This window comes from Grampus griseus (genome assembly GCF_964374135.1).
Source record: "Grampus griseus genome assembly, chromosome: 11".
Classification (NCBI taxonomy): domain Eukaryota; kingdom Metazoa; phylum Chordata; class Mammalia; order Artiodactyla; family Delphinidae; genus Grampus; species Grampus griseus.
Genome location: NC_139005.1, coordinates 52,818,794 through 52,845,317, shown reverse-complemented (window position 1 = coordinate 52,845,317; position 26,524 = coordinate 52,818,794). Strand labels below are relative to the sequence as shown.

The following is a 26,524-nucleotide window of genomic DNA, read 5'->3' as shown; positions in this document are numbered from 1 at the left end:
GGATGTTGAAACACTATGTGTTAGAGCTCCCCCCCCCACCATCCCCGAGGCCTGCAGCGACCAGGGAGGAGGCGAGAGAGATGCCTGCGACCAGAGGAAGAAAGATAGCTCTTTTCCGTCGGGTAAAGGGCGGCATGATTAGCGAGGAAAATTCGGCTTGGCTATATAGTGTGAGTTGTGGGACGGGAGTAACGGGGATACATGGGAAGGGGGAGGAAGAATTGATCTCTTTGGTGAGGGAACCATTGCACCACAAAAACATGCCTGGTGGTGCTTCAATTGATGTGCTTACCGTGAGGGATGAGTTGCAAAGAAACCCAGTATCAGCTAGATTTGGGCGGCTGCCGTAACAGATGGTGAGATTTTTTGAATCAAGGAGCATGGGGACTTTTAACGGGGAAAAAGGTGGGTTTTGGGAGGTGTGGGAAGTAGAATTGAAGGGCTGGTCGAGTGGGACAGCAGCCAAGGGTGGCCGGCCAGGCGAAACACATAGAAAGCAGTCAGAGATGTTACCTATTCCTGTGTGGTTGAGTATCTGTATTGCTTGACGGACGAGGGTCAACCAAGAAAAAGGATCCTCTTTGTGTTCGGGGTGAGGTAGTTGGTGTCTTAGGGCTTGTTCTGTTTCCTGGATGGCAGTGGCTTGTTCACTCAACTGTTGGATAACTTTGGGAATCAAACTGATATATGAGTGAAAGACCCTGATAGAGCCCACGGGGTAGGCATCCGTTGCCCATCGGTAGATTTTTCCTTGTACCCCTTTTACCCATCTTGTTTCCCAGGGATCTTTGATGTTGATGAATAATTGACCCTTGCCATTTGTGGTGAGCAGGTGGGATTGTCGGAGTGAGCTCCTGGTATCTAGTTTTGCCACATGGATGTTACATGAGTGACAGGGGCACCCCCCATAGGTCTCATTCCACCATTGACAGTAGTCTCGGGTCTGATCGTAAGTGAAGCAGACAGCAGGGGTGGACCATCCCAAGGGAACACCTTCTGTGTTAGAGATGGGGATTTGGACCGTTACCAAGGCCTGGCACCCATCTGGTTGGCAGTCTGCCGTGCCCAGGACTCGGGTGTGGGTCCAACCTTTAGCTTGCCATGTCCCGTGGACATGGACGCACCATAGGGACATCTTGTGAGTCCTGGGTGGCAGGAGGAGCAGCAGGAGGAGAGACAGGGTGATGGACAAGCCGTAGTCTCGTGGGACCCAGTGGTAGGGCCGTCCAAGTCTCTGGAGTTGGGGCCATTTTAAGGCAGGAAACATGGTACCAGGAGGGGTGTCCCAAGAGTTTAGCTGCCGTGGGAGTGGTGAGGATCACCGTATGGGGGCCTGTCCACCGTGGCTTGAGAGATTGAGGGTGTAATTCTTTGAGGAGGACGCTATCGCCGGGTCGTAGAGGGAGAGAGGAAGTTTCAGAGACAGTCACTGTCGGTAGATGACGGTCAGCATGTTCATGGAGAAGACGGCGAAGCAGGGAGAGGTAGGGAAGGTAGGAGGCTAGGGGTGGACTCTGGGTTGGTAGGTCGTGAAGGAGGAAAGGGCGGCCGTAAAGTAGTTCAAATGGACTGAGGCCAGTAGGAGTCCGAGGTGAGGATCGGATTCGGGTAAGGGCTAGAGGAAGCAGGTCGGGCCATGAGACACGGACCTCAAGGGACAGTTTGGTGAGGTGGTCTTTTAAGATCCCATTGGCGCGTTCAACCTTACCGGATGATTTGGGGTGGTAGGGGATGTGGAGTTTCCAGGTGATCTGGAGAGCCTCTGATACCTGTTGAACCACCTGAGAGACAAAGGCGGGTCCGTTATCCGACTGAATGGAGACCGGCAGACCAAATCGGGGGATGATGTGTTGAAGCAGGATGGTGGCGACTGTGTCTGCCGTTTCTCGAGTTGTTGGATAGGCCTCAATCCAACCTGAAAAGGTGTCAACAAGAGTGAGCAGATATCAGCATTTGCAGCGTGGCATATGGGTAAAGTCGATCTGCCAGTCTTCACCAGGCTGATGTCCATGCATCTGGTGTGTAGGAATTCGGGGCCGTAGGCCTCCTTGTGGGGAGACGGATGCGCAGGTTTGGCAGGCCATGTGAGTCTTTGAGATGGCCTCTCTAAGTCCTGGCAGATGAAAGAGGGGGCCCAAAAAACGGAACATTGCTTTTGGACCAATGTGTAAGGATTTATGGATGTCTGATAGGAGGCCGGCTGCTTGGGCCAGAGGTAGGACAATTTTGTTGTCTATAAAAATCCATCGTTTGTTGTCTTTGTGTCCCCCTTTTGATAGTAAGGCAGCTTCCTCGTGCGGGGTATATGTGGGTTGGGTAGGACTGGTGAAAAATAGGAGTGGAGCTGGAGGATCCCCTTTTGTAAGCTCTCGGGCCACGGAATCGGCCTTTGAGTTACCTTGTGCTATTGGCTTGGATGGGAGTTGATGACCCCTGCAATGGATAATTGCTACTTTAGGAAGCTGGAGGGCCTCCAGGAGTTTTGCAACGAGGGAAGCGTTGACCACTGGGGATCCCTTAGTGGTCAGAAATCCGCGTTCCCTCCGTAGTGCTGAGTGGCTGTGTGCAATGAGAAAGGCATATTTAGAGTCTGTGTAGACGTTAACCCTTTGGTCTTTGGAAAGGTTAAGGGCTCGTGTAAGTGCGATTAGCTCAGCCTTTTGAGAGGTCGTTCCTTCTGGAAGGCTGTTAGCCTCGATAATAGTTGAGATAGTTACCACCGCGTAGGCTGCCCGTTGGCGTCCATCAGGACCGCATATTGAACTACTGTCCACAAAGAGAGTGCGGTCCAGATTTGAAAGAGGGGTGTCAGAGTCCCTCTCTTGGTAGTTTGAAGGCTTCCATGACATGAGGGCAGGAATGGGGTGGAAACCCCCCGGTGCCAGAGATAGGCAGGAGGGAAGCCGGGTTCAGGCGAGGGGAGAGATCAAGAGAAATAGCTGGGTTTTCAATGAATAGTAGGTGGAACTCCTGGATGCGGGAGGGGCCCAGGAGGGAGAGAGACTTGCGGCCTAGGAGGTCGACCAGCCGGTGGGAGGAAAACACGGTTAGTGGGTGGGCCAGAGTCAGTGTGAGTGTTTGGTCAGTTCGGCTGCGCTGCTAGGGCCCGAAGGCATGGTTGCCATCCCCGAATGGTTGGGTCTAGCTGTTTGGAGAGGTAAGCCACGGGGCGGTAGGAAGGCCCTACAGGCTGGGCAAGGAGTCCAGTGGCTATTCCGGCCTGTTCATCCACAAAAAGGTGAAAAGGTCGGTTCGGGTTGGGCAGAGAAAGGGGAAGAGAAGATATCAGAGCGTTACGGAAGGTGAGAAAGGCCTGTCGAACGGCGGAAGGAGAGGTGAGGGGTCCTTGAGGGGGTTCTTTAGCGGCTAGATATAAGGGTTTAGCGAGGAGAGCAAAGTTAGGGATCCAGTGTCAGAAAAATCCTATAAGGCCCAAAAAGGAGAGAATTTGTTCCACTGTTTCCGGAGGCTGGAGTTCACAGATAATCCGGGTGCGGTCGGCTGTTAGACCTTTTGTGGTAGGGGTAAGGTGGAGCCCCAGGTAGGTTACAGAAGATACAGATAACTGAGCCTTGGCTGGGGAGACCCGATAACCGCGAGAGCCAAGGTAATTGAGGAGATCTGCAGTGTGTTGTCTTGAGAGGCTGAGAGATGGGCTACAAAGGAGGAGGTCATCTACATATTGAAGGGGTGTGCTGGGGGTAAGGGAGCAGGAAGTGAGGTCCCGTGCCAGCGCCTGACCGAAGAGGTGAGGACTGTCGCGGAAGCCCTGGGGAAGAACTGTCCAGGTGAGCTGACTAGAAGTATGAGTATCTGGATCCGTCCAGGTAAAGGCGAAGAGGAAATAGGAGTCGGGATGTAGGGGGATAGTGAAAAAGGCATCTTTGAGATCCAGAACCGTAAAGTGGGTTGTGGATGGGGGGACATGGGAGAGCAAGGTGTATGGGTTTGGTACTACTGGGTGGAGACGAATTATGGCCTCATTGATTATTTGGAGGTCCTGGACCAGGCGATAATCCCCAGAGGCCTGGCGGACAGGCAGGATGGGGGTGTTGCAGGGAGAGTCAGTGGGGATAAGGAGTCCCTGGTTTAGGAGTCTGGTGATAATAGGTTGTAGGCCCCTAAGGTGAGTTTCAGAGATGGTAAATTGGGGCCTTGATGGAAATTTGGAGGGGTCCTTCGATATGACATGGGAGTGGACCGGTCTGGAGTGGGAAGGATGGTTTGCCATCAATACCCATGACCGAGATCTGGGAAGGAGAAACTGGCCCGGAATAAGTAGGCAGGACCGAATAGATAGCCCCCGTGTCCACCAGAAATGAGATGGACTTACCCGCTACCTGTAGCGTTACCCTGGGCTCGGCGAGGGTGATGGGGGTCTTCGAGTCCTGGCGCCGTCAGTCGTCAGCCAATCCCAGCAGTTCGAGTGGTAATGCCGTTGGGTCGGCCTGCCCCCCGCGTGGAGACGCTGAGGGAGGGCCAGTCGTAGGGCAGTCACTCTTCCAGTGGCCCGTTAGCCCGCAGCTGGGACAGGGCTTAGAAGGAGGTCGGGGATTGGGACATTGGCGAGCCCAGTGGCCTTCTTTTCCGCATTTGAAGCAGCCCCTGGCGGGGTTGCCTTTTGCGGACCCCGTGGATGCTGTGATCCATGGGAGATGGCCGGCCTTAGGGCAGCTACAAGAGCTTGGGTTTGGAGGGCCACCTTCTGGTGCATCCGAGCCTGTCGGCTGGATTCTGCCAAGTCCTCACGGCCATTATAGACTTTAAAGGCCATCTTTACCAGATCTCGAATAGGGGTTTGAGGGCCGTCTTCTGCCCGTTTTAATTTCTTTCGGATGTCTGGGCTGATTGGGTGATAAAATGGGTGGCTAGGACTGCTGCCCCTGCCAGGGTGTCGGGATCCAGCCGGGTGTAGAGAGTTAAGGCCTCTGTAAAGCGATTGAGAAAGATAGCTGGATTTTCGTTAGGTTCTTGGGTTATCTCTTTTAGTTTTTCAAAATTGACTACCTTATGAGCGGCAGCCTGCATGCCAGCCAGGAGGCATTGGATCACGAGGTCGCGTTTACGACGGCCATCTGGGCCATCCTGATAAGTCCAGCCTGGATCGGTGCCAGGTACGGCAGTCGCTCCGACAGGCATGGAGTTGTTGGTAAGGTGAGCCTGATCTGCATGGTTTCGGGCAGCAGTTTGAGTTCTTTCCCTCTCGTCAGGGGTCAGAGTAGAAGATAGGATCACAAAGATATCGTGCCAGGTTAGATTGTAAGCTTGAGAGAGAGAGCGAAATTCTTTGATGTAGCGGGAAGAGTCGGCAGAAAAGGAGCCTAATCGCTTTTCTATTTGAGAGAGATCTTGGAGAGAAAAGGGAACATGAACTCTAACTAATCCTTGCGCTCCTGCTACCTCCCTCCGAGGGCAGAGGAGATTTGAATCTTGGGAGTCGTGAGAGCGTGTTTGTGCACTAATTGGCGAAGCAAGAGGCGTGGGAGGAGAAACTGTCAACGGAGTCGGGGGAATGGTTGGAGGGGCCGGAACGGGTTCGGGAGGAGGAGGGACTGCCTCAGGGTAGGGTGGAGGTTGGAGAGGAGCTCTGGAGGGGGGAGAGGCGAGAGATTCGGGTGGGTCGGCTAGTGGAGAGGGGTCATCGTCAAAGGATATTAGGAGCTTGAATGTAGGAGATGTCTGTTTGGCAAGAAGGATCTGGGAAGTGGAACAATCGACGCAGAGGGAAGGGCGGGAGCGTAAATACCAGAAGGCCTGAACATAGGGGACCTCGGACCATTTGCCCGTCCTGCGGCAGTAATTATCTAGATCACAGAGGATGTTAAAATCGAAAGTCCCTTCAGGAGGCCATTTGGATTGATTATCTAGAGGATATTGTGGCCGGGCCACAGTGGAATAGAAAATAAGCTGTCGGCAACGGAGATCTTGGGAGAAGCCTAGGGCTGTAAAATTGGCTAGGAGACACCCCAGGGGCGTCTTAGGATCTGGTTTAGATGGTGAGGTTCCCATGACCCCCAGTCTGTCCCTGAGTGAATGGAGAGGGAGAGAGGCGTCCCTGGTCTCAGTCTCCAATTCACGGCAGGTCGGAGGGCGGGCAGTCGATTGGGACATCTCCACAATCACCTGAGGCCCGGCGGGTCGGAGAGCGGTCAGGCAATTGGGACGTCTCCACAGTTGCCCGAGGCCCGGAGAGAGGACGGAGGAGTCCCTGATGCGGCCGTGGTTAAAGACAGGGAGTCCGGTGGGCAGGGACTTTGGGGGTCGGAGGGAACAAGGGAGGGGGACTTACCCCGTTTTCTGCCGGATCGGGTGGATGAGTAGAGGTTCCCTGGTTGTCTCCTGGGGGAGGGGAGGAGCGGCCCACGCGGTAACCCGCGGGGCTTGGTACCCCTCCCGGGTTTCGGCACCAAATGTAAGGTCGGATCTTAACAAACGGCACCGCGAAACAGAGGAAAGCTTCAAGTGAGCTTTATTAGGGAGCGCTCCCGGGCGAGGTTCACTGGTCCGAGAGAAAGGGGCCAGAGAAGTCGCACCCGGGCGAGGGTTGGGCAAGATTTTATAGAGGAAGAAGGGAAAGGAGTGTGGTGAATCTGGGAGGGCGCAGGGTATTCCTTATTTGGTGGTCTTTTCGTGTATCCTGGGGGACCGTTAGTCCCGCCCCTCGAAAGGCGGGAAGGCTGGGCCGGGTGCAAAGTCCCCAGGTCAGTTCCTGGAACTGGGTGGTCCGGAATGTCTCCAGGTCAGTTTCTGGAACTGGGTGGTCCGGAGAATTTCGGTCTGATGCAACCTGTGAATCTGATTGTGTTCCCCTGCCTCGGGCCAGTTGGCCTTACACGCGGGCCTCTCACTGCTGTGGCCTCTCCCGTTGCGGAGCACAGGCTCATTGGCCATGGCACACGGGCCCAGCTGCTCCGTGGCCTGCGGGATCCTCCCGGACCGGGGCACGAACCCGTGTCCCATGCATCGGCAGGCAGACTCTCAACCACTGCGCCACCAGGGAAGCCCTGGTTTGCTTTTTAAGCTAATCAATCAAGTCCCACAGCCTTATTAGCAAGAAGTCCAGAATCTTGAGCTGGAGGACCCTCCATCCCACCCTACTCTCCGTGCAGGAATGGGGCTTCCTCAGCTCAAGGCAGGGCAGGCCTGGCTCTAACGTCAGTGGTGCTCTCACCTCTCGTGGCCACACGGTGTCACTATGGAGCTTTGTCCTTCCGGGCCCCATCCACGCCAGCCACCCTGCAGCTTTTTGCCTTGCTCATTTCCAGCATGGGCCGCCCTGGGGCCGGGAGGCGGGGCATGGCTTGACCCTTAGAACTAAATCCCACTCCATTCACACAGCACGTGATGGTCAGTTCTGACTAGCTTCCAAGCGCAACCACATGGTATGTCAGAACCAGTCGCTTCATTTATTCGACAAACTACAAGCCCTACTGTGTGGCAGGTACCATTAGAGGAGTTTGGGATATTATCAGGGAAAAAAACAAAGCTCTTTGCCCTCCTCGAGGAGCTTGGCAGGACATCTCCCACATACTCTCCTCAGCCTTTTACCTGAGCCCAGGTTACCAACAAAGACATCTCCTCTCCTCCTGATGAGTTTTTCTTTGAGGGGAAAGGGTGCTCTCATTCATGCCAAGGTACATGTCCGATGCAGAGGGCTGGATTTTGCTAAAACACACGCATCTCTTCTATAGTAAAGTAGGACTTTCTACTCTATGCTTGTATAAATGAGTGCCACAAAAGCGATCCTTCCACAGAGATCAGGTCATTTCAGGTTTTGAAACTTCATATACACTACCTCATTGAAAACTGTGATTCTTGCCCCTCTTGCAGGATTGTTAGGAGGGTTAAGTCAGATATGGTCACTGGACTGTATACTCATGATGGCTGTGCTGTGTTTATTGCTGTATGTTTCTTTCACTCAGTCCTTCAAACAGTGCCTAGCACATCATAGGGTCCAGTGCACACGTGTGCACCCACACATACGCACATTCATATATGCACAGTGATGGAATGAGCCTGCCAAGAGTGTCATTGTTCCCTCTCTTCCTTTTCAGAACATGTAATAGCCCCTCTGGTGTGTGAAGTACCACACAGAGCAAACTTCATTGTGCACAGAAATTGGCAGATGGCAATTCAGAGCAGGGTCTGAGATTCTGCATTTTAACACACTCCTGAGTGATGTTGACGCTTCTGATCAGGACAACCTGTAATTGGCAAGGCACAGCTTTTTTTCTCTTAAAGTAAATATGTAACAATATTCTGGCCCCTTTCCTTCTAGTGTATTGTTGGAAAGAGGCAGGTAGGGGTGAGATGTTGCTATACCCTATCATAGGGCCTAAGAAAACCTATAGGTCCTAAGAAAACCTATAAAGTCAGGCCTATAAAACACAGCCTGATTTCAGAGAATTTAAAGTATGAAAAAAAAAGTACATCTTAGAATCTATGAAATAAGGCACTTGAGCGGCAATAGAATATAATGGTTAAGTGACTGGAGTCAGACAGAGATGGCCCCACCATTCAATACTTTTGTGATCTTGGGCGAGTTATTTAACGTCTATAAAATTGAATTTCCTAACCTCTAACATGGCAGTAACCACTAGGGCTGCCTGGTGATTAGAATTGACGCAGCCAGCTTGATATTTTAGCTGTCTGTCCAGTGAGATGAAAATCCACAATTGACCACTTTTGTATTCCTTCAATATTCCATATTTCTCTGAAGTAAAATAACTTGGTATAAACCTGCTATAAGAGCATTAATCTTCACGTTTTGCCCTGTATAGCTCTGAATTTTTTGACTCTTCTACAAGAATGTATTTAGGTATTATGTGTGTTAAAATAAATAAGACATACATTTTTTCAAAAAATTGATTTGGCTGTGCTGGGTCTTAGTTGCGGCACGCGGTATCTTCGTTGCAGCATGTGAGATCTTTTTAGTTGCGGCATGCAGGATCTTTTAGTTGCGGCATGGAATCTTTAGTTGCAGCATGTGGAATCTTTAGTTGCGGCATGCAAACTCTTAGTTGCAGGATGTAGGCTCTAGTTCCCTGACCAGGGATTGAACCCGGTGCCCCTGCTTTGGGAGCACGGAGTCTTAGCCACTGGACCACCAGGGAAGTCCCAAAACATACATTTTTAAATAGAGTTAAAAACTAAGCCCAAATTATTGCTTGATGTGTGCATCAGTTTTTATGGAGGGCATGCAGCAAACCTTACTAAAAATAGCGGTCACATTAAATGTTAAATGAGTGTGATGTGCCGAGTATGTTGTCTGGCATGTCCAGGACAGTGGGTTTCAGTGAACATTACACATTAATGTGTTTGCCTCTAGAAGGCAGCCTCTCCTCTCTCATTCACTGCTGTTTCCCAGCACCCGGAACCAGGCTTAGCACATGGAGGGACTCAGTACACATTTGATGAACGTGTAAACCTCAGACTAACTCTTGCAGGTGGTCAGAGGAGGACTGGGGGTTGGGGGAAACTTTAGCTGGTGGTACTGCCTTAATGCAGAGGGAACAAGCTGAGGCCCACAGCTGAGAAGGGTGGATTTGCAAATCCTGGCACTTCCAGGAATGCCTGGAATTGCTAAACCAAACCCAGGACAAGGACTGAGGGAGCTACTGAAGGCAGGCCCCAGAGGAGGGTGTTCCTTACAGGAGCACTTTCAGGTCTTTTAAGACTTTTCAAAAAATTGAACCATAGTTCATTTACAATGTTTCAGGTATACAGCAAAGCGATTCAGTTATTTATATATATATATATATTTTTTTTTCAGATTCTTTTCCATTATAGGTTATTACAAGATATTGAATATAGTTCCCTGTGCTATACAGTAGGTCCTTGTTGTTGATCTATTTTATATTATAGTAGTGTGTATCTGATAATCCCAAATTTCCAATTTATCCCACACACCCCGCCTTTCCCTTTTGTAACTATAAGTTTGTTTTCTATGTCTATGAGTCTATTTCTATTTGTAAATAAGTTCATTTGTATCAGTTTTTTAGATTCTACATATAAGTGATATCATATGGTATTTATCTTTGGTTTACTTCACTTAGTATGATAATCTCTAGGTCCATCCATGTTGCTGCAACTGGCATTTTTCCTTCTTTTTAATGGCTGAGTAATATTCCACTGTATGTATACCGCATCTTCTTTATCCATTCATCTGTTGATGGACATTTAGGTTGTTTCCATGTCTTAGCTATTGTAAACAGTGCTGCTGTGAACATTGGAGTGCACATATTGGGTTGGCCAAAAAGTTCTTTTGGTTTTAAGTAATAAATAAAAGACACATTTTTCATTTTCACCAAGAACTTTATTGAACAACGTATTCATTAACCAAACTTTTTGGCCAACCCAATGTCTTTTCGAATTATAGGTTTGTCTGGATATATGCCCAGACGTGGGATTGCTGGATCGATCATATGGTAAATCTATTTTTAGTTTTCTAAGGAATATCCATATTGTTTTCCATAGTGGCTGCAGCAACTTACATTCCCACCAACAGTGTAGAAGTGTTCCCTTTTCTCCACACCCTCTCCAGCATTTGTTATTTGTAGACTTTTTGATGATGGCCATCCTGACCAGTGTGAGGTGATACCTCATTGTAGCTTTGATTTGCATTTCTCTAATAATTAGCAATATTGAGCATCTTTTCATGTTCCTGTAGACCATCTGTATGTTTTTGGAGAAATGTCTATTTAGGTTTTCTGCCTGTTTTTTGATTGGGTTATTTGTCTTTTTGATATCAAGCTCTATGAGCTGTTTGAATATTTTGGAAATTAATCCCTTGTCAGTTGCGTCGCTTGCAAATATTTTCCCCCATTCCGTAGGTTGTCTTTTCATTTTGTTTATGGTTTCCCTTGCTTTGCAAAAGCTTTTAGGTTTAATTAGGTCCTATTTGTTTATTATTGCTTTGGTTTCTATTACTCTAGGAGACACATCCAAACGAATATTGCTGTGACTTATCTCAAAGAGTGTTCTGCCTATGTTTTCCTCTAGGAGTTTTATAGTATCCAGTCTTACATGTAGACCTTTCATCCATTTTGAGTTTATTTTTGTACATGGTGTTAGAAAATGTTCTAATTTCATTCTTTTCCCAGCACCACTTATTGAAGAGACTGTCTTTTCTCCATTGTATATTCTTCGCTGTTATCATAGATTAATTAACCATAATTGTGTGGGTTTATTTCTGGTCTTTCTATTCTGTTCCATTGATCTATGTGCCTTATCTTAGTGCCGGTACCATACTGTTTAATACGGTAGCTTTGTACAATAGTCTGGAGTCAGTGATTCCATTAAACCATTCTTCTTTCTCAAGCTTGTTTTGGCTATTCGGGGTCTTTTGTGTTTCCATACAAATTTTCTTTTCTTTTTTTTCTTTTTTGGCCACACTGCGCAGCTTGCGGGACCTTAGTTCCCCGATCAGGGATTGAACCCAGGCTACAGCAGTGAAAGCACTGAGTCCTAGCCACTGGACCACCAGGGAATTCCCTCCATACAAATTTAAACATTTTTTATTCTAGTTCTGTGAAAAATGCTATTGGTAATTTGATAGGGATTGCATTGAATCTGTAGATTGCCTTGTGTAGTATGATCATTTTAATAATATTGATTCTTCCAATACAAGAACATGGTATATCTTTTCATCTGTTTGAAAATGGTATATACAGATATACATGGTATATCTGCCATCTTCAATTTCTTTGATGAGTGTCTTATAGTTTTCAGAGTACTGGTCTTTTGCCTCCTTAGGTAGGTTTATTCCTATGTATTTAATTCTTTTTGGTGAAGTAGTAAATGGGATTTTTTCCTTAATATCTTTCTGATAGTTCATTGTTAGTGTATAGAAATACAACAGATTTCTGTATGCTAATTTTGAATCCTGCAACTTTACCAAATTGATTGATGAGCTCTAGTAGTTTTCTACTGGCATCTTTAGGATTTTCTCTCTATATTATGATGTCATTTGCAAACAGTGACAGTTCTACTTTTTCCTTTCTAATTTGGACTCCTTTGTTTTTCTTCTCTGATGTGGCTAGCACTTCCAAAACTATGTTGAATAAAAGTGGTGAGAGTGGGCATCCCTGTCTTGTTCCTAGTCTTAGAGGGAATGCTTTCAGCTTTTCACCATTGAATATGATGTTAGCTGTGGGTTTGTCATATATGGCCTTCATTATGTTGAGGTAGGTTCCCTCTATGCCCAATTTCTGGAGAGTTTTTAATCATAAATCAGTGTTGAACTTTATCAAAAGTGTTTTCTGTACCTATTGAGATGATCATATGCTTTTTATTCTTCAACTTTTTAACATTGATTTGCAGATATTGAAAAATCCTTGCACCCCTGGGATAAATTCCACTTGACCATGGTGTATGATCCTTCTAAGGCATTGCTACTATTTGGAATCGGTTTGCTAGTATTTTGTTGAGGATCTTTGCATCTATGTTCATCAGTGATATTGGCCTGTAATTTCTTTTTTTGTGATATCTTTTGATATCAGGGTGATGGTGGCCTCATGGAATGTGTTTGAAGTGTTCCTTCCTCTGCAATTTTTTGGAATAGTTTCAGAAGGATAAGTGTTAACTATTCTCTAAATGTTTGGTAGAATTCACCAATGAAACCATTTGGTCTTGGACTTTTGTTTATTTGGGGAGTTTTTAAATTACTGATTCAATTTCAGTACTGGTAATTGGTCTGTTCATATTTGCTATTTCTTCCTGGTTCAGTTTTGGGAGATTGTACCTTTCTAAGAATTTGTCCATTGCTCCTAGGTTGTCCATTTTATTGCTGTATAGTTTCTCACTGTAATCTCTTAATATCCTTTGTATTTCTTTGGTGTCAGTTGTAACTTCTTTTTCATTCTTGTTTTGATTTGAGGCTTCTCCCTTTCTTTATTTTTATTTTTGGTGCTGTGTATTTTTTTAATATTTATTTTTTTATTTTATATTTATTTGGTTGTGCTGGGTCTTAGTTGCAGCAGGCAGGCTCCCTAGTTGCAGCAGGTGGGCTCCCTAGTTACTGCAGGTGGGTTCCTTAGTTGCAGCTCAAGGGCTCCTTAGTTGTGGCTCACTGGCTCCTTAGTTGCAGCAGGTGGGTTCCTTAGTTGCGGATCACCTGCTTCTTGGTTGTGGCATGCAAACTCTTAGTTGTGGCATGTATGTGGGCTCTAGTTCCCAGACCAGGGATCAAACCCAGACCCCCTGCGTTGGGAGCGTGGAGTCTTAACCACTGTGCCACCAGGGAAGTCCCTCCCTTTCTTTCTTGATGAGTCTGGCAAAAGGCTTATCAATTTTGTTTATTTTTTCAAAGAACCAGCTTTTAGTTTCATTGATCTTTTCTATTTTTTTTAGTCTTGTTCATTTATTTCTGTTCTGCTCTTTATGCTTTCTTTCCTTCTACTACAGGTTTTGTTTGTTCTTCTTTTTGTAATTGCTTTAGGTGTAAGGTTATGTTGTTTATTTGAGATTTTTCTTGTTGCCTGAGCTTGTATCACTATAAGCTTTTGCTGTATCCCATAGGTTTTGGATCATCATGTTTTCATTTTCATTTGTCTCTAGGTATTTTTTGATTTCCTCTTTCAGTGATCCATTGGTTTAGTAGCATATTGTTTAGCCTCCATGTGTTTGCAGTTTTTGCAGTTCTTTTTTCTTGTAGGTGATTTCTAGTCTCATGGCATTGTGGTTGGAAAAGATGCTTGATGTGATTTCAGCTTTCTTAAATTTATGGAGACTCGTTTTGTGGCCTAGCATGTGATCTGTCCTGGAGAATATTCCATGCACACTTGAAAAGAATGTGTATTTTGCTGCTTTCGGATGGAATGCTGTATATATATCAATTAAGTCCATGTGGTCTAATGTGTTATTTAAGTCCTGTGTTTCCTTATTGATTTTCTGTCTGGATGATCTGTCCATTGATGAAAGTGGGGTGTTAAAGTCTCCTACTATTATTGTTACTGTCAGTTTCTCCTTTTATGTCTGTTAATATTTCCCTTATATATTGAGGTGCTCCTATGTTGCATGCATATATATTTACAATTGTTATATCTTATTCTTGGATTTATTCCTTGATCATTATGTAGTGTCCTTCTTTGTCTCTTGTAACAGTCTTTAAAGTTTATTTTATCTAAGTATGCTACTCCAGCTTGCTTCTGATTTTTTGTTTGCATGGAATGCCTTTTTCCATCCTCTCACTTCCAGTCTGTATGTGTCTTTAGATCTAAAGCGAGTCTCTTGTAGGCAGCATATATACAGGTCTAGTTTTTTTGTATCCATTTCAGGCAGTCTGCTTCTTCTGGTTGGAGCATTTAGTCCATTTACATTTAATTATCACTATGTATGTTCTTACTGCCATTTTGTTAATTGTTTCGGATTTGTTTTCATAGGTCTTCCCTCCTCCTTTTCTCTTATGATTTGATGACTATTGTTATTGTTATTTTGGGTTCCTTTTTTTGTGCGTATATCTATTATAGATTTTTGGTTTGTGGTTACCATGTTTCTATATAACAGTCTGTATACATACCTGATTGTTTCATGTTGCTGATCTCTTAATTTCAAAAGCATTTTAAATACCCTGCATTTGTATTCTCCTCCCCTCATGATTTCTGTTTTTGATATTGTATTTTACATCAAATTGTTTTATGTATCCCTTAACTGCTTATTGTGCATACAGGTGACAGTACTACTTTTGTTTTTTAACCTCTCTACTGACTTTGTGTGTGGATGATTTCCTACCTTTGCTGTATGTTTGCCTGTACTGGTGAGCTTTTTCCTCCTGTAATTTTGTTTCTAGTTGTGACCCTTTATTTTTTCTGCCTAGAGAAGTTCCTTTAACATTTGTTTTAAAGCTGATTTGGTGGTGCTGAATTGTTTTAGCTTTTGCTTGTCTGTAAAGCTTTTTATTTCTCTATCAAATCTAAATGAGAGCCTTTATGTGTAAAGTATTCTTGCTTGTAGGTTTTTTCCCTTTCATCACTTTAAATATATTGTGCCACTCCCTTCTGTCCTTCAGTTTCTGCTGAAAAATCAGCTGATAGGCTTATGGGAGTTCCCTTGTATGTTATTTGTTGCTTTTCCCTTGCTGCTTTTAGTATTCTCTTTAATTTTTGTCATTTTGATTAGTGTATCTTGGTTTTGTTCCTCTTTGGATTAATCCTGTATGGGACTCTCTGTGCTTCGTAGACTTGGGTACCTGTTTCCTTTGCCAGGTTAGAGAAGTTTTCAGCTATTATCTCTTCAAATATTTTCTTGGGCCCTTTCTCTCTTCTCCTTCTGGGACCCCTATAATGCAAATATTAATATGCTTGATATTGTCCCAGAGGTGTCTTAAACTGTCCCCATTTCTTTTCATTCTTTATCTTTTTTCTATTCAGCAGCACTGATTTCTACTACTCTTGTCTTCCAGCTCACTGATCTGTTCTTCTGAATCATTTAGTCTATTATTAATTCCTTCTAGTGAATTTTTCATTTTAGTTATTGTATACTTAACCTCTGTTTGGTCATTCTTTATATTTTCTAATTCTTTGTTTAAAACTTTTAACTTCTCACTCTGTGCATCTATTCTTCTCCTGAGTTCTTTGATCATCTTTATGACTATTACTCTGAACTCTTTCTCGGGTAGATCGCCTATCTCCATTTCATTTAGTTCTTCTGGAGTTTTATCTTGTTCCTTGGTCTGGAACATAGTCCTCTGCCACTTTATTTTGTCTAAGTTACTGTTTGTGTTTTTATGGTCTGTGGTAGCTTAATTACATTTCTCAGCCTCGGAGAAGTGGCCCTTTGTAGGAGGTATCCTGTGCATCCCAGCAGTGCACTCCCCTTTCATCACCCAAGCTATATGCTCTAGGGGTTCCCCCTAAGAGGGCTGCATGGGTCCTTCTTTGTGGTAGGCTGAGTGTGTGGGCAGTCTGGTAGGCTTGGTTGGTTGCTAGACCCTACCTTGTGCAGATGCTGCTGGTACTGTTTAGTGTGGCCTTGTCACCAGGCAAGTGACAAGGCAAGTTAACCAAGGCAAGTGTGGCCTTGTCACCAGGCAAGTGAACACGTGTTCACTGAGCAAGGTGACAAGACCTAGTAGGTCTCAGGGGTAGTGCTGGCTTACTGGTGGGCAGAGCCAGGGTCCCAAAGACTCTGGGGCTGTTGCCCACCCACTGGCAAGTGAAGCCGGATCCTGGGGTTAGTGCTGGACTACTGGCAGGCAGAGATGGTTCCTGGAGTCTGTTTGCGTGGCCCAGGGATCCCAGAGCTCGTTTCAGATCATTGGTTGGTGGGGGTGGTGGTTTCCTAATAGAGCTGGGTATGGGGTCTCTGGTGTCCAGAAGTTTGCATTGGCCTGCTAGTGGGGCGGGCCAGGCCTCAGCTGGCCCTGGGGTAGCGTCCAGCCTGCATTGTGGGATTGTCGCTTCTGGTGTCTGTCCCCTGGTGGGTGAGGCTGATCATGAGGCTAGTGCAGGCTTCCTGGAGAGAAGGGCTCAAGCCTACCCACTGGTGGGCAGAGCTGGGTCTTGGCCCTCTGGCAGGCAGGGCCCTGTCTTGGCATGAGTCCAGAGGTGGCTGTGGGCTGTTAGACAGCCTGTCTGCTGATGGGTGGGGCTGTGTCCCTGCCCAGTTAGTTGTTGGGCCTGAGGCTTCGCAGCACTGGAGCCTGCAGGCTGCAGGGTGGAGCCAGGTCTTGGTGCTAATGATCCAGTGTGTCAGCCACCAGTAGTGTTCATGTGGCTGAATGTTCCCCAATATGTCTGCCACCAGTGTCTGTGTCCCCAGGGTGAGCCACAGCCACCTCCCACCTCTCCAGGAGACTTTCCAAGACCAGCAGGCAGGTCTGGCCCAGGCTCCTATCAAATTGCTTCTTTTGCCCTGGGTCCTGGTGTGCGTGAGATTTTGTGTGTGCCCTTTAAGAGTGAAGTCTCTGTTTCCCCCAGTCCCATGGGGCTCCTGCACTTAAGCTCCACTGGTCTTCAAAGCCAATGCTATGGGGGCTCATTTCCCTGGTGCTGGAGCCCTGGGCTGGGGAGCCTGACTGTGGGGCTCAGAACTCTCACTCCTGGAGGAGAACCTCTGCAGTATAATTATTCTCCAGTTTGTGGATCGCCCACCCGGGACGTATGGGATTTGATTACATCAGGAGTCTACTGGTGGTTCCATCTTGTGGTTCCCTCTTTGCCTTTCGTTGTAGAAGATGTCTCCTGGTAGGTTCCAGTCTTTTTCATTGATGGTTGTTCTGCAGGTAGGTGTGATTTGCTCGTAAGAGGAGATGAGCTCAGGACCTTCCTACTCTGCCGTCTTGGCTGCTCTCCCTTTTAAGACATTTCTTGCCCACAGTACTGAAGCACTGACTGGGATACTAGAGAAAATAAAATGGTGGACTTCCTGGCTCTTGCTCAAAGGCAGAGGATATGCTGAGCACTGAACACAGCACGAGGCACAGTGAACAGGAAGGAAAGGCCTTTGGCCTAATCCTGATATCCAGCTGCAAAGGGCTAACCCTGGCTTCTCCCAACACCTAGGGGTTGCTCCAGGAGAAGTGAACCTGCCTCTGGGAACTTCTCACCTATATACACCTGATGACTGCAAGTAAAAAAAAGAGAGAGAGACCAGAACTCTCCAGCATTTCTCCTCCTTTTCCAGGTCTGGGTGGGACTTGGCAAATTCCAAGGATGTTCCTAGAGAATGGAAAAAGCTTCAAGATTGGGGGGAGCTGCCTAATCTATTACAAATCTATTATATTGAAATTAGTTTGAAAAGATGGTTCATCAAGAAATTTCATAAGCAAAAGTCCTCAACCTACCTAAATATCCCCTTCACATTTTCTCATTTTCCAGGTGACCTTGTACAAGGGCTCTGACATGGAGGACTTTGGGTTCAGTGTAGCAGATGGCTTGCTGGAGAAAGGAGTATATGTCAAAAATATTCGCCCAGCTGGGCCAGGAGATCTTGGTGGCCTAAAGCCCTACGATAGGCTCTTACAGGTAAGACCTCAGATGGAATTTTATTTGGAAATTAATTTGGAAGTCGTATTTGATCAGTGTCCACCCATCCTCCTTTGCCTCAAGACGAGATTAGAGGCCCCTCCTATAGAGGATAGGCACTTTTTCCTTTGGTAGAATTTACCGGTTACTGAAACGGCCTGTTTCCCTATATATATTCCCCAGCAGATTCTAAACTTCTTGAGAACAGGACTAGTACCTTATTCTCCCATTTCCCATTATACAGTGATCGATACCAGTATCTCACACAATATAACCCAATATAAACCCAAAAGCTGAACCTTGTTTACTATTAAGTACTAGGAGTACTATGGTTGTCAGGTATAGTTTCATTGAGCAAAGCAAATTCCTGATCTTACGTACAGTTTTTAGAAAGAGCATTTTGCAGGAAGAGGAGGGGGTTGCCATCAGTCTTGAAAGTACGTTCAAGTGAATGAGTCTGTCCCTAAACAGTTGCCTTTCAAAGAATGAGGTTGCACTGACTGGTTGGCTTTCAGACACGTGTTCACTGAGCAAGTTGTCACTGATTGATTAGATAGTTTTAAAACCAATTCTGGTGATCTTTTTACCATGGCAATATAACAATTATTCTTGTCCTAAGAGTAAGGAACACGTTTATTTTCCATAGATACTCTAGTATTTGCTGAATAAATAACTATGGACAAGTTATTTGACCTGTCTTCCTAATCTATAAATTAGAGCTATACTTACTTTTATGGAAGATGAGGCTATAAAAGTAGACTGGACTCACCTTGTGAAGGGCCTTGAAAGCCAAGATAAAGCTCTTGGACTGTATTCTGGAGGTATATTAATTTTCTAAGCAGAATAATGACATATTTTATAATTTAGAAAGACGATACAATTATATCATAGGTGGATTGGTGTAGGGTGAAGGGGAGGATCACAGGAAAGACGATCAGGTAGGTAAGGGTAAGACACGTGTACCAGACCTGAGTCTTCAATGCCTTCAGTGCATCCTGGCAGAGCAGTCTGTGAGGCAGCCGGCAGCTTGCATTTGTTGCTCAGGAGCGATGTTACAGCCAAAAGTAAAGATCTGGGCTACTGAAGGCATGGATTTGGATAAAGTTGCCTATGGTGGATTTCTAGTAAGCAAGAGAAGAGAACTAAAGATAGAATTCTAAGAAAAACAAAATTTAAAGGACAGGAAGAAGTAAAGGTAGGAAAGGACTGAAAGTGAGCAGTTAAAATGGTACAAAGGTCAAAACAAAGTGGTGTCATACGAGCCAAGGAAGGAGTTTTAAGGATGATCAGGTAAAGGCCAAAGGGGATGAGAACTCAAGACACCATTCCTGTGTTGGACAGTTGGGGTCATTTATATAATATATAAGGGTCAGGTCCCAGACCGAGAAGATTGGGGAGAGAGTGAAAAGTCAAGGAATGGAAGCAGCATGTAGATGATTCTTTAAACTTTTAGGGGGAAAAGAATAAGGAAACATAATCTCATACAGAGTGAAGAAAGAGAAAATCAAATACTGTATGCTAACATATATATGGAATCTAAAAAAACAAATGGTTCTGAAGAACCTAGGGGCAGACAGGAATAAGATGCAGACATAGAGAATGGACTTAATGACACAGGGAAGGGGAAGGGGAAGCTGGGATGAAGTGAGAGTGGCATGGACATATATATACACTACCAAATGTAAAATAGATAGCTAGTGGGAAGCAGCCGCACAGCACAGGGAGATCAGCTCGGTGCTTTGTTACCAACTAGAGGGGAGGGATAGGGAGAGTGGGAGGGAGACACAAGAGGGAGGGGATATGGGGATATAAGTATAGCTGATGCACTTTGTTACGCAGCAGAAACTAACACAATGATGTAAAGCAATTATACTCCAATAAAGATGTTAAAAAAAAAAGAATAAGGAAACATGAAAGACGATGAACGCATGTGTAAGCTGAGGAGGGGGTGGGCTCATGACCGAGAGAGGTAGTTCAGTATCATGGTCAAGAGCACGAGCTTTGGAATCATCCAGACTGCCTGAGATTACATCCTCGCTGGCCCACTCACCAGCATCCTCGCTGGACCACTTGCCAAGTTCTGATCTCAGGCAAATCTCTTAACCACTCTGTGCCTTACTTTCCTCATCTGTAAATTAGGGATAATATTTGGCACTTGGAGCACCTGCCATGAATAAGGCGATATGCTCAGCATGGGGACATTGGGATGTGTCCCTGCTCTCAAGGGCCTTACAATTTAGTAGCAGAGAGTAAAGTAAGCCAATACCCATGTTATAGTGTGGTCAGGGCCAGGATAGACCTCTCTGTACAGAGTGCTCATTTAAGCACTTTCAAGACTTGAATCAATCAACCTGTTGTGTCTGAAATGTTACTCTGGGTTTTGGGAATCATCTTATGTCTATAACAGTAATTCAAAGTGGCGATTCTTGACCTTTCAGGTTAATCATGTCCGAACGAGAGACTTTGACTGCTGCCTTGTTGTGCCCCTCATAGCAGAATCTGGTAATAAGCTGGACCTGGTTATTAGTAGAAACCCCCTGGCTTCACAGAAGTCCATAGAACAGACTCTACCAGGAGGAGAATGGAGTGAACAGAACAGTGCTTTTTTCCAGCAGTCGAGCCACGGTGGTAATTTGGAGATACGAGAGCCCACTAATACATTATAGCGATGCTTTTTACAAAGCAGGACAAAAGACAATATCTACATGGTGCTAAAAAAAAAAAAAAAAAATCCCTTTAAGATTTCTGTGACATTTGAAGCACAGATAATCATGTGGCATTAACTGCAAGCACAGGGGTCTTTTAAATCTCATGGCTCATGTTCACTTACCCTTTCAAGTTGAAGAGGTTTCTTTTCTTTGTTGGTGATCACTATGGTATATGACAGGCAACCCCCTGCCAAGACCAAGGGTAGCGAAAAAGAAAAACAAGTAGGCCACCCCTCTCTACAGTTAACATCAGAGGAAATTTTTTACAGGTCCATCTTCCCATTCCTTTTTAAAAAGAGAAATATCTGTTTGAAAATGTTCTCTATGATAATTTCCTTAATTCACTTTGAAATCAGTTTCTTACCACAAAGTCATTCATGCAAGAATTTAACCAACAAGGCTTTTCATAAAGCTGGCTGTACTAGGAGAGCTAGTTTGGTGAACTGCTGGGACTGCTGCTATGGGAGGGGTACAGGTATAAAATCATCTTACAACGTTTCAGCAATGATGCACGTAGGCAACCATAATAGGTGGTGGTAAATGTTTTGCCCAAGTTTAGGAATGATTTTAACTAAGATGTATGCTATTCCCTATGCAACAGATTATCAAACAGGATATGTCTTGTGACCTGTTTTTTTTAAGGACACATTGTTAATAGCTGAAAAATCTGATAATGAATTAGGGTGTTTAGCAACACTGAGAATTACTTATCTTATTTTTAAAATTCAAGACTAAGAATTTGAGAATGAAGAGTCTATTAAAATGAAGTTTATCTTGATTGATAGGCAAATCAAACTCATACTGCTTGACAGACATGTTTTGAAAACTGTTTATATTGAGGGGTGTACAGCACATGTACTTAAAAATGACACTGGACTGTCTTTTGTTCTGAGCCATGCCACTTACTGAAATTGTAAATACATTTTTTACAAAATGCATTGCCAATTATTACCATCCCTCAAAGCAATAAATTGTGACAGTTGCTTTTAATGTTCGTCAGCAACTGTTTTCATCTGTTCAGATATTTTGAATAGTTACACTAATAACTAACTGTTATTTGGTGAATATAAAAAAAAATAGATCTGTATATTAATTGTAGAATCTCCATACTGAAACAATTATTTTCCAAACATTTTTATTTTGGTCAATAATTCAAACAACTGCTTAGGTAAAGCATTTGAACACTGTGTCCTTTGTTTAAGGAAAAAGTTCACCTTTCTTTTTTGTGCAAAGAAATATATTATTTCAATCATAGTTCAGAACTGCCAGGGCAAGAAAGTATAAAGCAGAATCATGTTAAGGAAAAAAAAAAAGATCATGAGGGGAATCACTTAAATATGTATTTTTATTTGTAACAAACAAGTATTAAACTGTAAAGTATTTTTGTACAAATTTAATACTTTAATAGCATGGTATTTATCGTCTATGTATGGTTTTGGGGAATTAAAAATTGTTGCAAATATTTGTATGGAAAAAAAACCCTCTACCAAATGGAATAAACAGTGATTTTAAAAAGCCAAAAGAAAAACTTTTTTTTTTTTTTGGTGCTTTGAATATATTTTAGTGTTCCAGACTGAGCCCTACACGATACCTATAGTTACATAATTTTCTACGGGGGAAGATTTTGCCATAAACTTGAAAAGCAACATGGAAGAGCAGGAAGAGCTTAGGTTTTGAAATTTGATCTGGACTTGAAGTCCAGCTCTGGTACTCACTCAGTGGTGGCATAAAATTTAATTACTGTGAGTCAGTTTCCCCACCTATAATACTGAAGGTCATATCTACATTTCAGTACTTTCATGAGACGAGATGTGACACATATGTGAAAATGCTAAAACAGGAACACCTCCAAGACTAATGGTACATTTACTTTAGGTGACAAAGCTTGATCTTAAGGATCACATCTACCCTGAGAACATTATATGTATTCTATAAAATACATTTTCAAAAACTATTAAAATGTATAAATTTTCATCATGCTATCTTAAAAAAGAAAAAAACTATTACCTTATAGTCCCAACGTTTTCATTTTTGCAGATTGCCTAGCAGGCTTTGTAAATTCACAGGAACAAGGCAGGGTGTCCATTCTTGCCACTTCCATTTAACAGTATGACAAGGAAGTGAAATAAAAGGCAACTAGATTGGAAAGGAAGAAGTAAAACTCTACTTGCAGATGATACAATCTTGTGTATACAAAAACCTTAAGGAATCCACTAAAAAACCTATTAAAACTAATATGAGTTTAGCAAGATTACAAGATACAAAAATCAATTGAATCTCTATACTGTAGCAATGAACAAACCAAAAATAAAACAATTATATTCTATAAAGAACAGGAAGCTCAGCTTGGTGCTCTATGATGACCTAGTTGGGTGGGATGGGGGTGGGGTGGGAGGGAGGTCCAAGAGGGAGGGGATGTAGGTATACATATAGCTGATTCACTTCATTGTACAGCTGAAACTAACACAACATTGTAAAGCAATTGTACTCCAATAAAAAAAAATTATATTCTCATAGGATCAACAATAAAATACTTAGGAATAAATTCAATAAAAGTACAGAGTAGGTGTGGAAGACAGCAGAGTAAAAGACCCTGAGCTCACCTCCTCTCATGAGCACACCAAAGTAACAGCTGTCTGCAGAACAACCATCTGTGAAGAAGACTGGAACCTACCAGAAAAGATCTTCTACAACTAAAGATATAAAGAAGGTACCACAACAAGACAGACAGGAGGGGAGGACTTGAAATATAATCAAATCCCATACCCCACACGTGGGTGACCCACAAACTGGAGAATAAATATACTGTAGAGGATCTCCCACAGGAGTGACAGTTCTGAGCCCCACATCAGGTTCCCCAGCCTGGGGGTCTGGCACTGGGAAGACAGATCCTCAGAGCATTTGGCTTTGAAGGCCAACAGGCCTTCACTGCCGGAGCCCCACAGGACTGGGGGAAACAGAGACTTCACTTTTCAAAGGGCACACACAAAATCTCACACACACCAGGACCCAGGGCAAAATCAGTAATTTGATAGGAGCCTGGGCCAGACCTGCCTGCTGGTCTCGTAGACTGTCCTGGAGAGGCAGAGGGATGGCAGCAGCTCACCCAGGGGGACACAGACACTGGTGTCAGACATTGAGGAACATTCAATTGTGTGAACATTCCAGGTGGCTGACATGCTGGATCATTAGCACCAAGATCTGGCCCCATCCAACAGCCTGAAGGCTCCAATGCTGGGATGCCACAGGCCAAACAACTAACTGGGGTAGGGACACATCCCCACCCACCAGCAGAGAGGCTGCCTAAGGGCTTCCTGAGCCCACAGCCGCCTCTAGACATGCCCCTAGACATGGCCCTGCCCACCTGAGGGCCAATATCCAGCTCCACACACCAGTGGGAAGGCACCAGCCCCTCCCACCAGGAAGCCAGCCCAAGCCTCTAGACCAGCCTTACCCACCAGGGCGCAGACTCCAGAAAGAAGAAAGCTATGATCCTGCAACACAGGCCAGACGCCACCCTAGGACTCGTGGGCCCCCTGCCCTGCCCAGCCACTAGCAGGCTAATACAACCTTCCAGACACTCTGGACCCATGGCCAACTGTCAGGACTGGCCCCTGACAACACCAACAATCTGAAATGAGCTCTGAGATCCCTGGGCCCTGCAGGCAAACTCCAAGAAACACCTCTAACTGCTAGTAGTCTGGTACTCCTCCCAGGGTCTGGCTTCACCTCTCAGTGGGCGGGCAACAGCCCCAGAGTCTTTGGGACCCTGATTCTGCCCACCCGTGTGCCAGCACTAGCCTCAGGGCCCATTAGGGTTCCACAACCAGCCACCTCACGACCAGGCCCCTCTAAAGAGCAGCCAGCAGCGTCCACGCAAGGCAGGGCTGTGCAAACAACCAGACTAGGCACCAGCCAAGCCCACCATACCACCCACATAGGCAGCCAAAACAGAAAGAGCCATGCAGCCCTCTTAGGGGGCACCTCCAGAGCATACAGCTTGGGTGACGGGTGGAGTGCACTGCTGGGACGCACAGGACACCTACAGAGGGCCACTTCTCCAAGGATGAGAAACGTAACTAACTTACCACGTACGTAAAAATATAAATAGCAATAGACAAAATGAGATGGCAGAGGACTATGTTCCAGACCAAGAAACAAGCTAAAACTCCAGAAGCGGAGTTAAGTGAATAGGCAATCTACCCAAGAAACAGTTCAGAGTAATGATCATAAAGGTGCTCAAAGAACTCAGGAGGAGAATGGATGCGCAGAGCAAGAAGTTAGAATTTTTTAACAAAGAATGAGAAAATATAAAGAACAACAAAACTGAGATGAAGAGTACAATAACTGAAATGAAAAATACACTAGAAGGAATCAATAATAGACTACACGAGGGGCTTCCCTGGTGGTGCAGTGGTTGAGAATCTGCCTGCTAATGCAGGGGACACGGGATCGAGCCCTGGTCTGGGAGGATCCCACATGCCGCGGAGCAACTAGGCCCGTGAGCCACGGCTGCTGAGCCTGCGCGTCTGGAGCCTGTGCTCCACAACAAGAGAGGCCGCGGTAGTGAGAGGCCTGCGCACTGCGATGAAGAGCGGCCCCCGCTTGCCACACTAGAGAAGGCCCTCGCACAGAAGTGAGGACCCAACACAGCAAAAGTAAATAAATTAATTAATAAACTCCTACCCCCAACATCAAAAAATAATAATAATAGACTACATGATACAGAAGAGTGGATCAGTGACTGGAAGATAGCATAGTAGAAATCACTGCTGCTGAACAGAAAAAAGAGTGCAAAGAAATGAAGACAGTTTAAGACACCTCTGGGAAAACATGAAGCACATTAATATTTGCATTATAGGGTTGCCAGAAGGAGAAAAGAGAGAAAGGGCCCAAGAAAATATTTGAAGAGATAATAGCTGAAAACCATCCTAACCTAGGAAAGGAAACAGTCACCCAAGTCCAGGAAGCACAGAGTCCCATGGAGGATTAACCCAAAGAGGAGCACACCAAGACACACTATAATCAAAAGGACAAAAATTCAAGAGAGAATCCTAAAAGCAGCAAGGGAAAAGCAACAAATAACATACAAGGGAACTCCCATAAGCCTATCAGCTGATTTTTCAGCGGAAACTCTGCAGGCCAGAAGGGAGTGACACAATATATTTAAAGTGATGAAAGCGAAAAACTGACAACCAAGAATACTCTACCCAGGAAGACTCTCATTTAGATTTGATGGAGAAATCAAGCTTTACAGACAAGTGAAAGCTAAAAGAATTCAACACCACCAAACCAGCTTCACAGCAAATGTTAAAGGAACTTCTCTAGGCAAAAAAGAAAAGGCCACAACTAGAAAAAAGAATTATGGAAGGAAAAAGTCCACCAGTAAAGGCAAACATACAGTAAAGGTAGGAAATCATCCACACACAAAGCTAGTAGGGAGGTTGAAAGATAAAAGTAGTAATATCACCCGTATCCACAATAAGCAGTTAAAGGATACCTAAAACAATTAGATGTAAAATATATCAAAACAGTAATAGTGAGGGGAGGAGAGTACAAATGCAGGGTATTTAAAATGCATTTGAAATTAAGAGAACAGCAACTTGAAACAATCAGGTATGTATACAGACTGCTATACAAAAACTTCATGGTAACCACAAACCAAGAATCTATAATAGATAAACACACAAAAAAGAAAAAAGAATCCAAAATAAAACCAAAAATAGTCATCAAAGCACAAGAGAAGAGAACAAAAGAAGAAAGGGGAAGAAAAAGACCTACAAAAACAAATCCAAAACAACAAAATGGCAACAAGAACATACATAGCAATACTTACCTTAAATGTAAACAGAC

The 26,524-nt window shown here is 44.8% G+C and overlaps 1 protein-coding gene across 11 annotated transcripts in view; it reads left to right on the top strand.

The window, feature by feature from the left end:
* The window catches only part of GRIP1 (glutamate receptor interacting protein 1), a gene marked incomplete at both ends in the record, with an annotated part of 697,367 nt that extends 676,738 nt beyond the window's left edge, over nucleotides 1-20,629 (top strand). For all 11 annotated transcript variants that reach the window (XM_082666950.1, XM_082666958.1, XM_082666956.1 and 8 more), the window contains 2 exons: nucleotides 17,817-17,963; nucleotides 20,402-20,629. In XM_082666950.1, the coding sequence (XP_082523076.1) occupies nucleotides 17,817-17,963; nucleotides 20,402-20,629 (375 nt within the window). The remainder of the gene's footprint in view (nucleotides 1-17,816; nucleotides 17,964-20,401) is intronic.
* Between the last annotated feature and the right edge of the window lie 5,895 nt (nucleotides 20,630-26,524).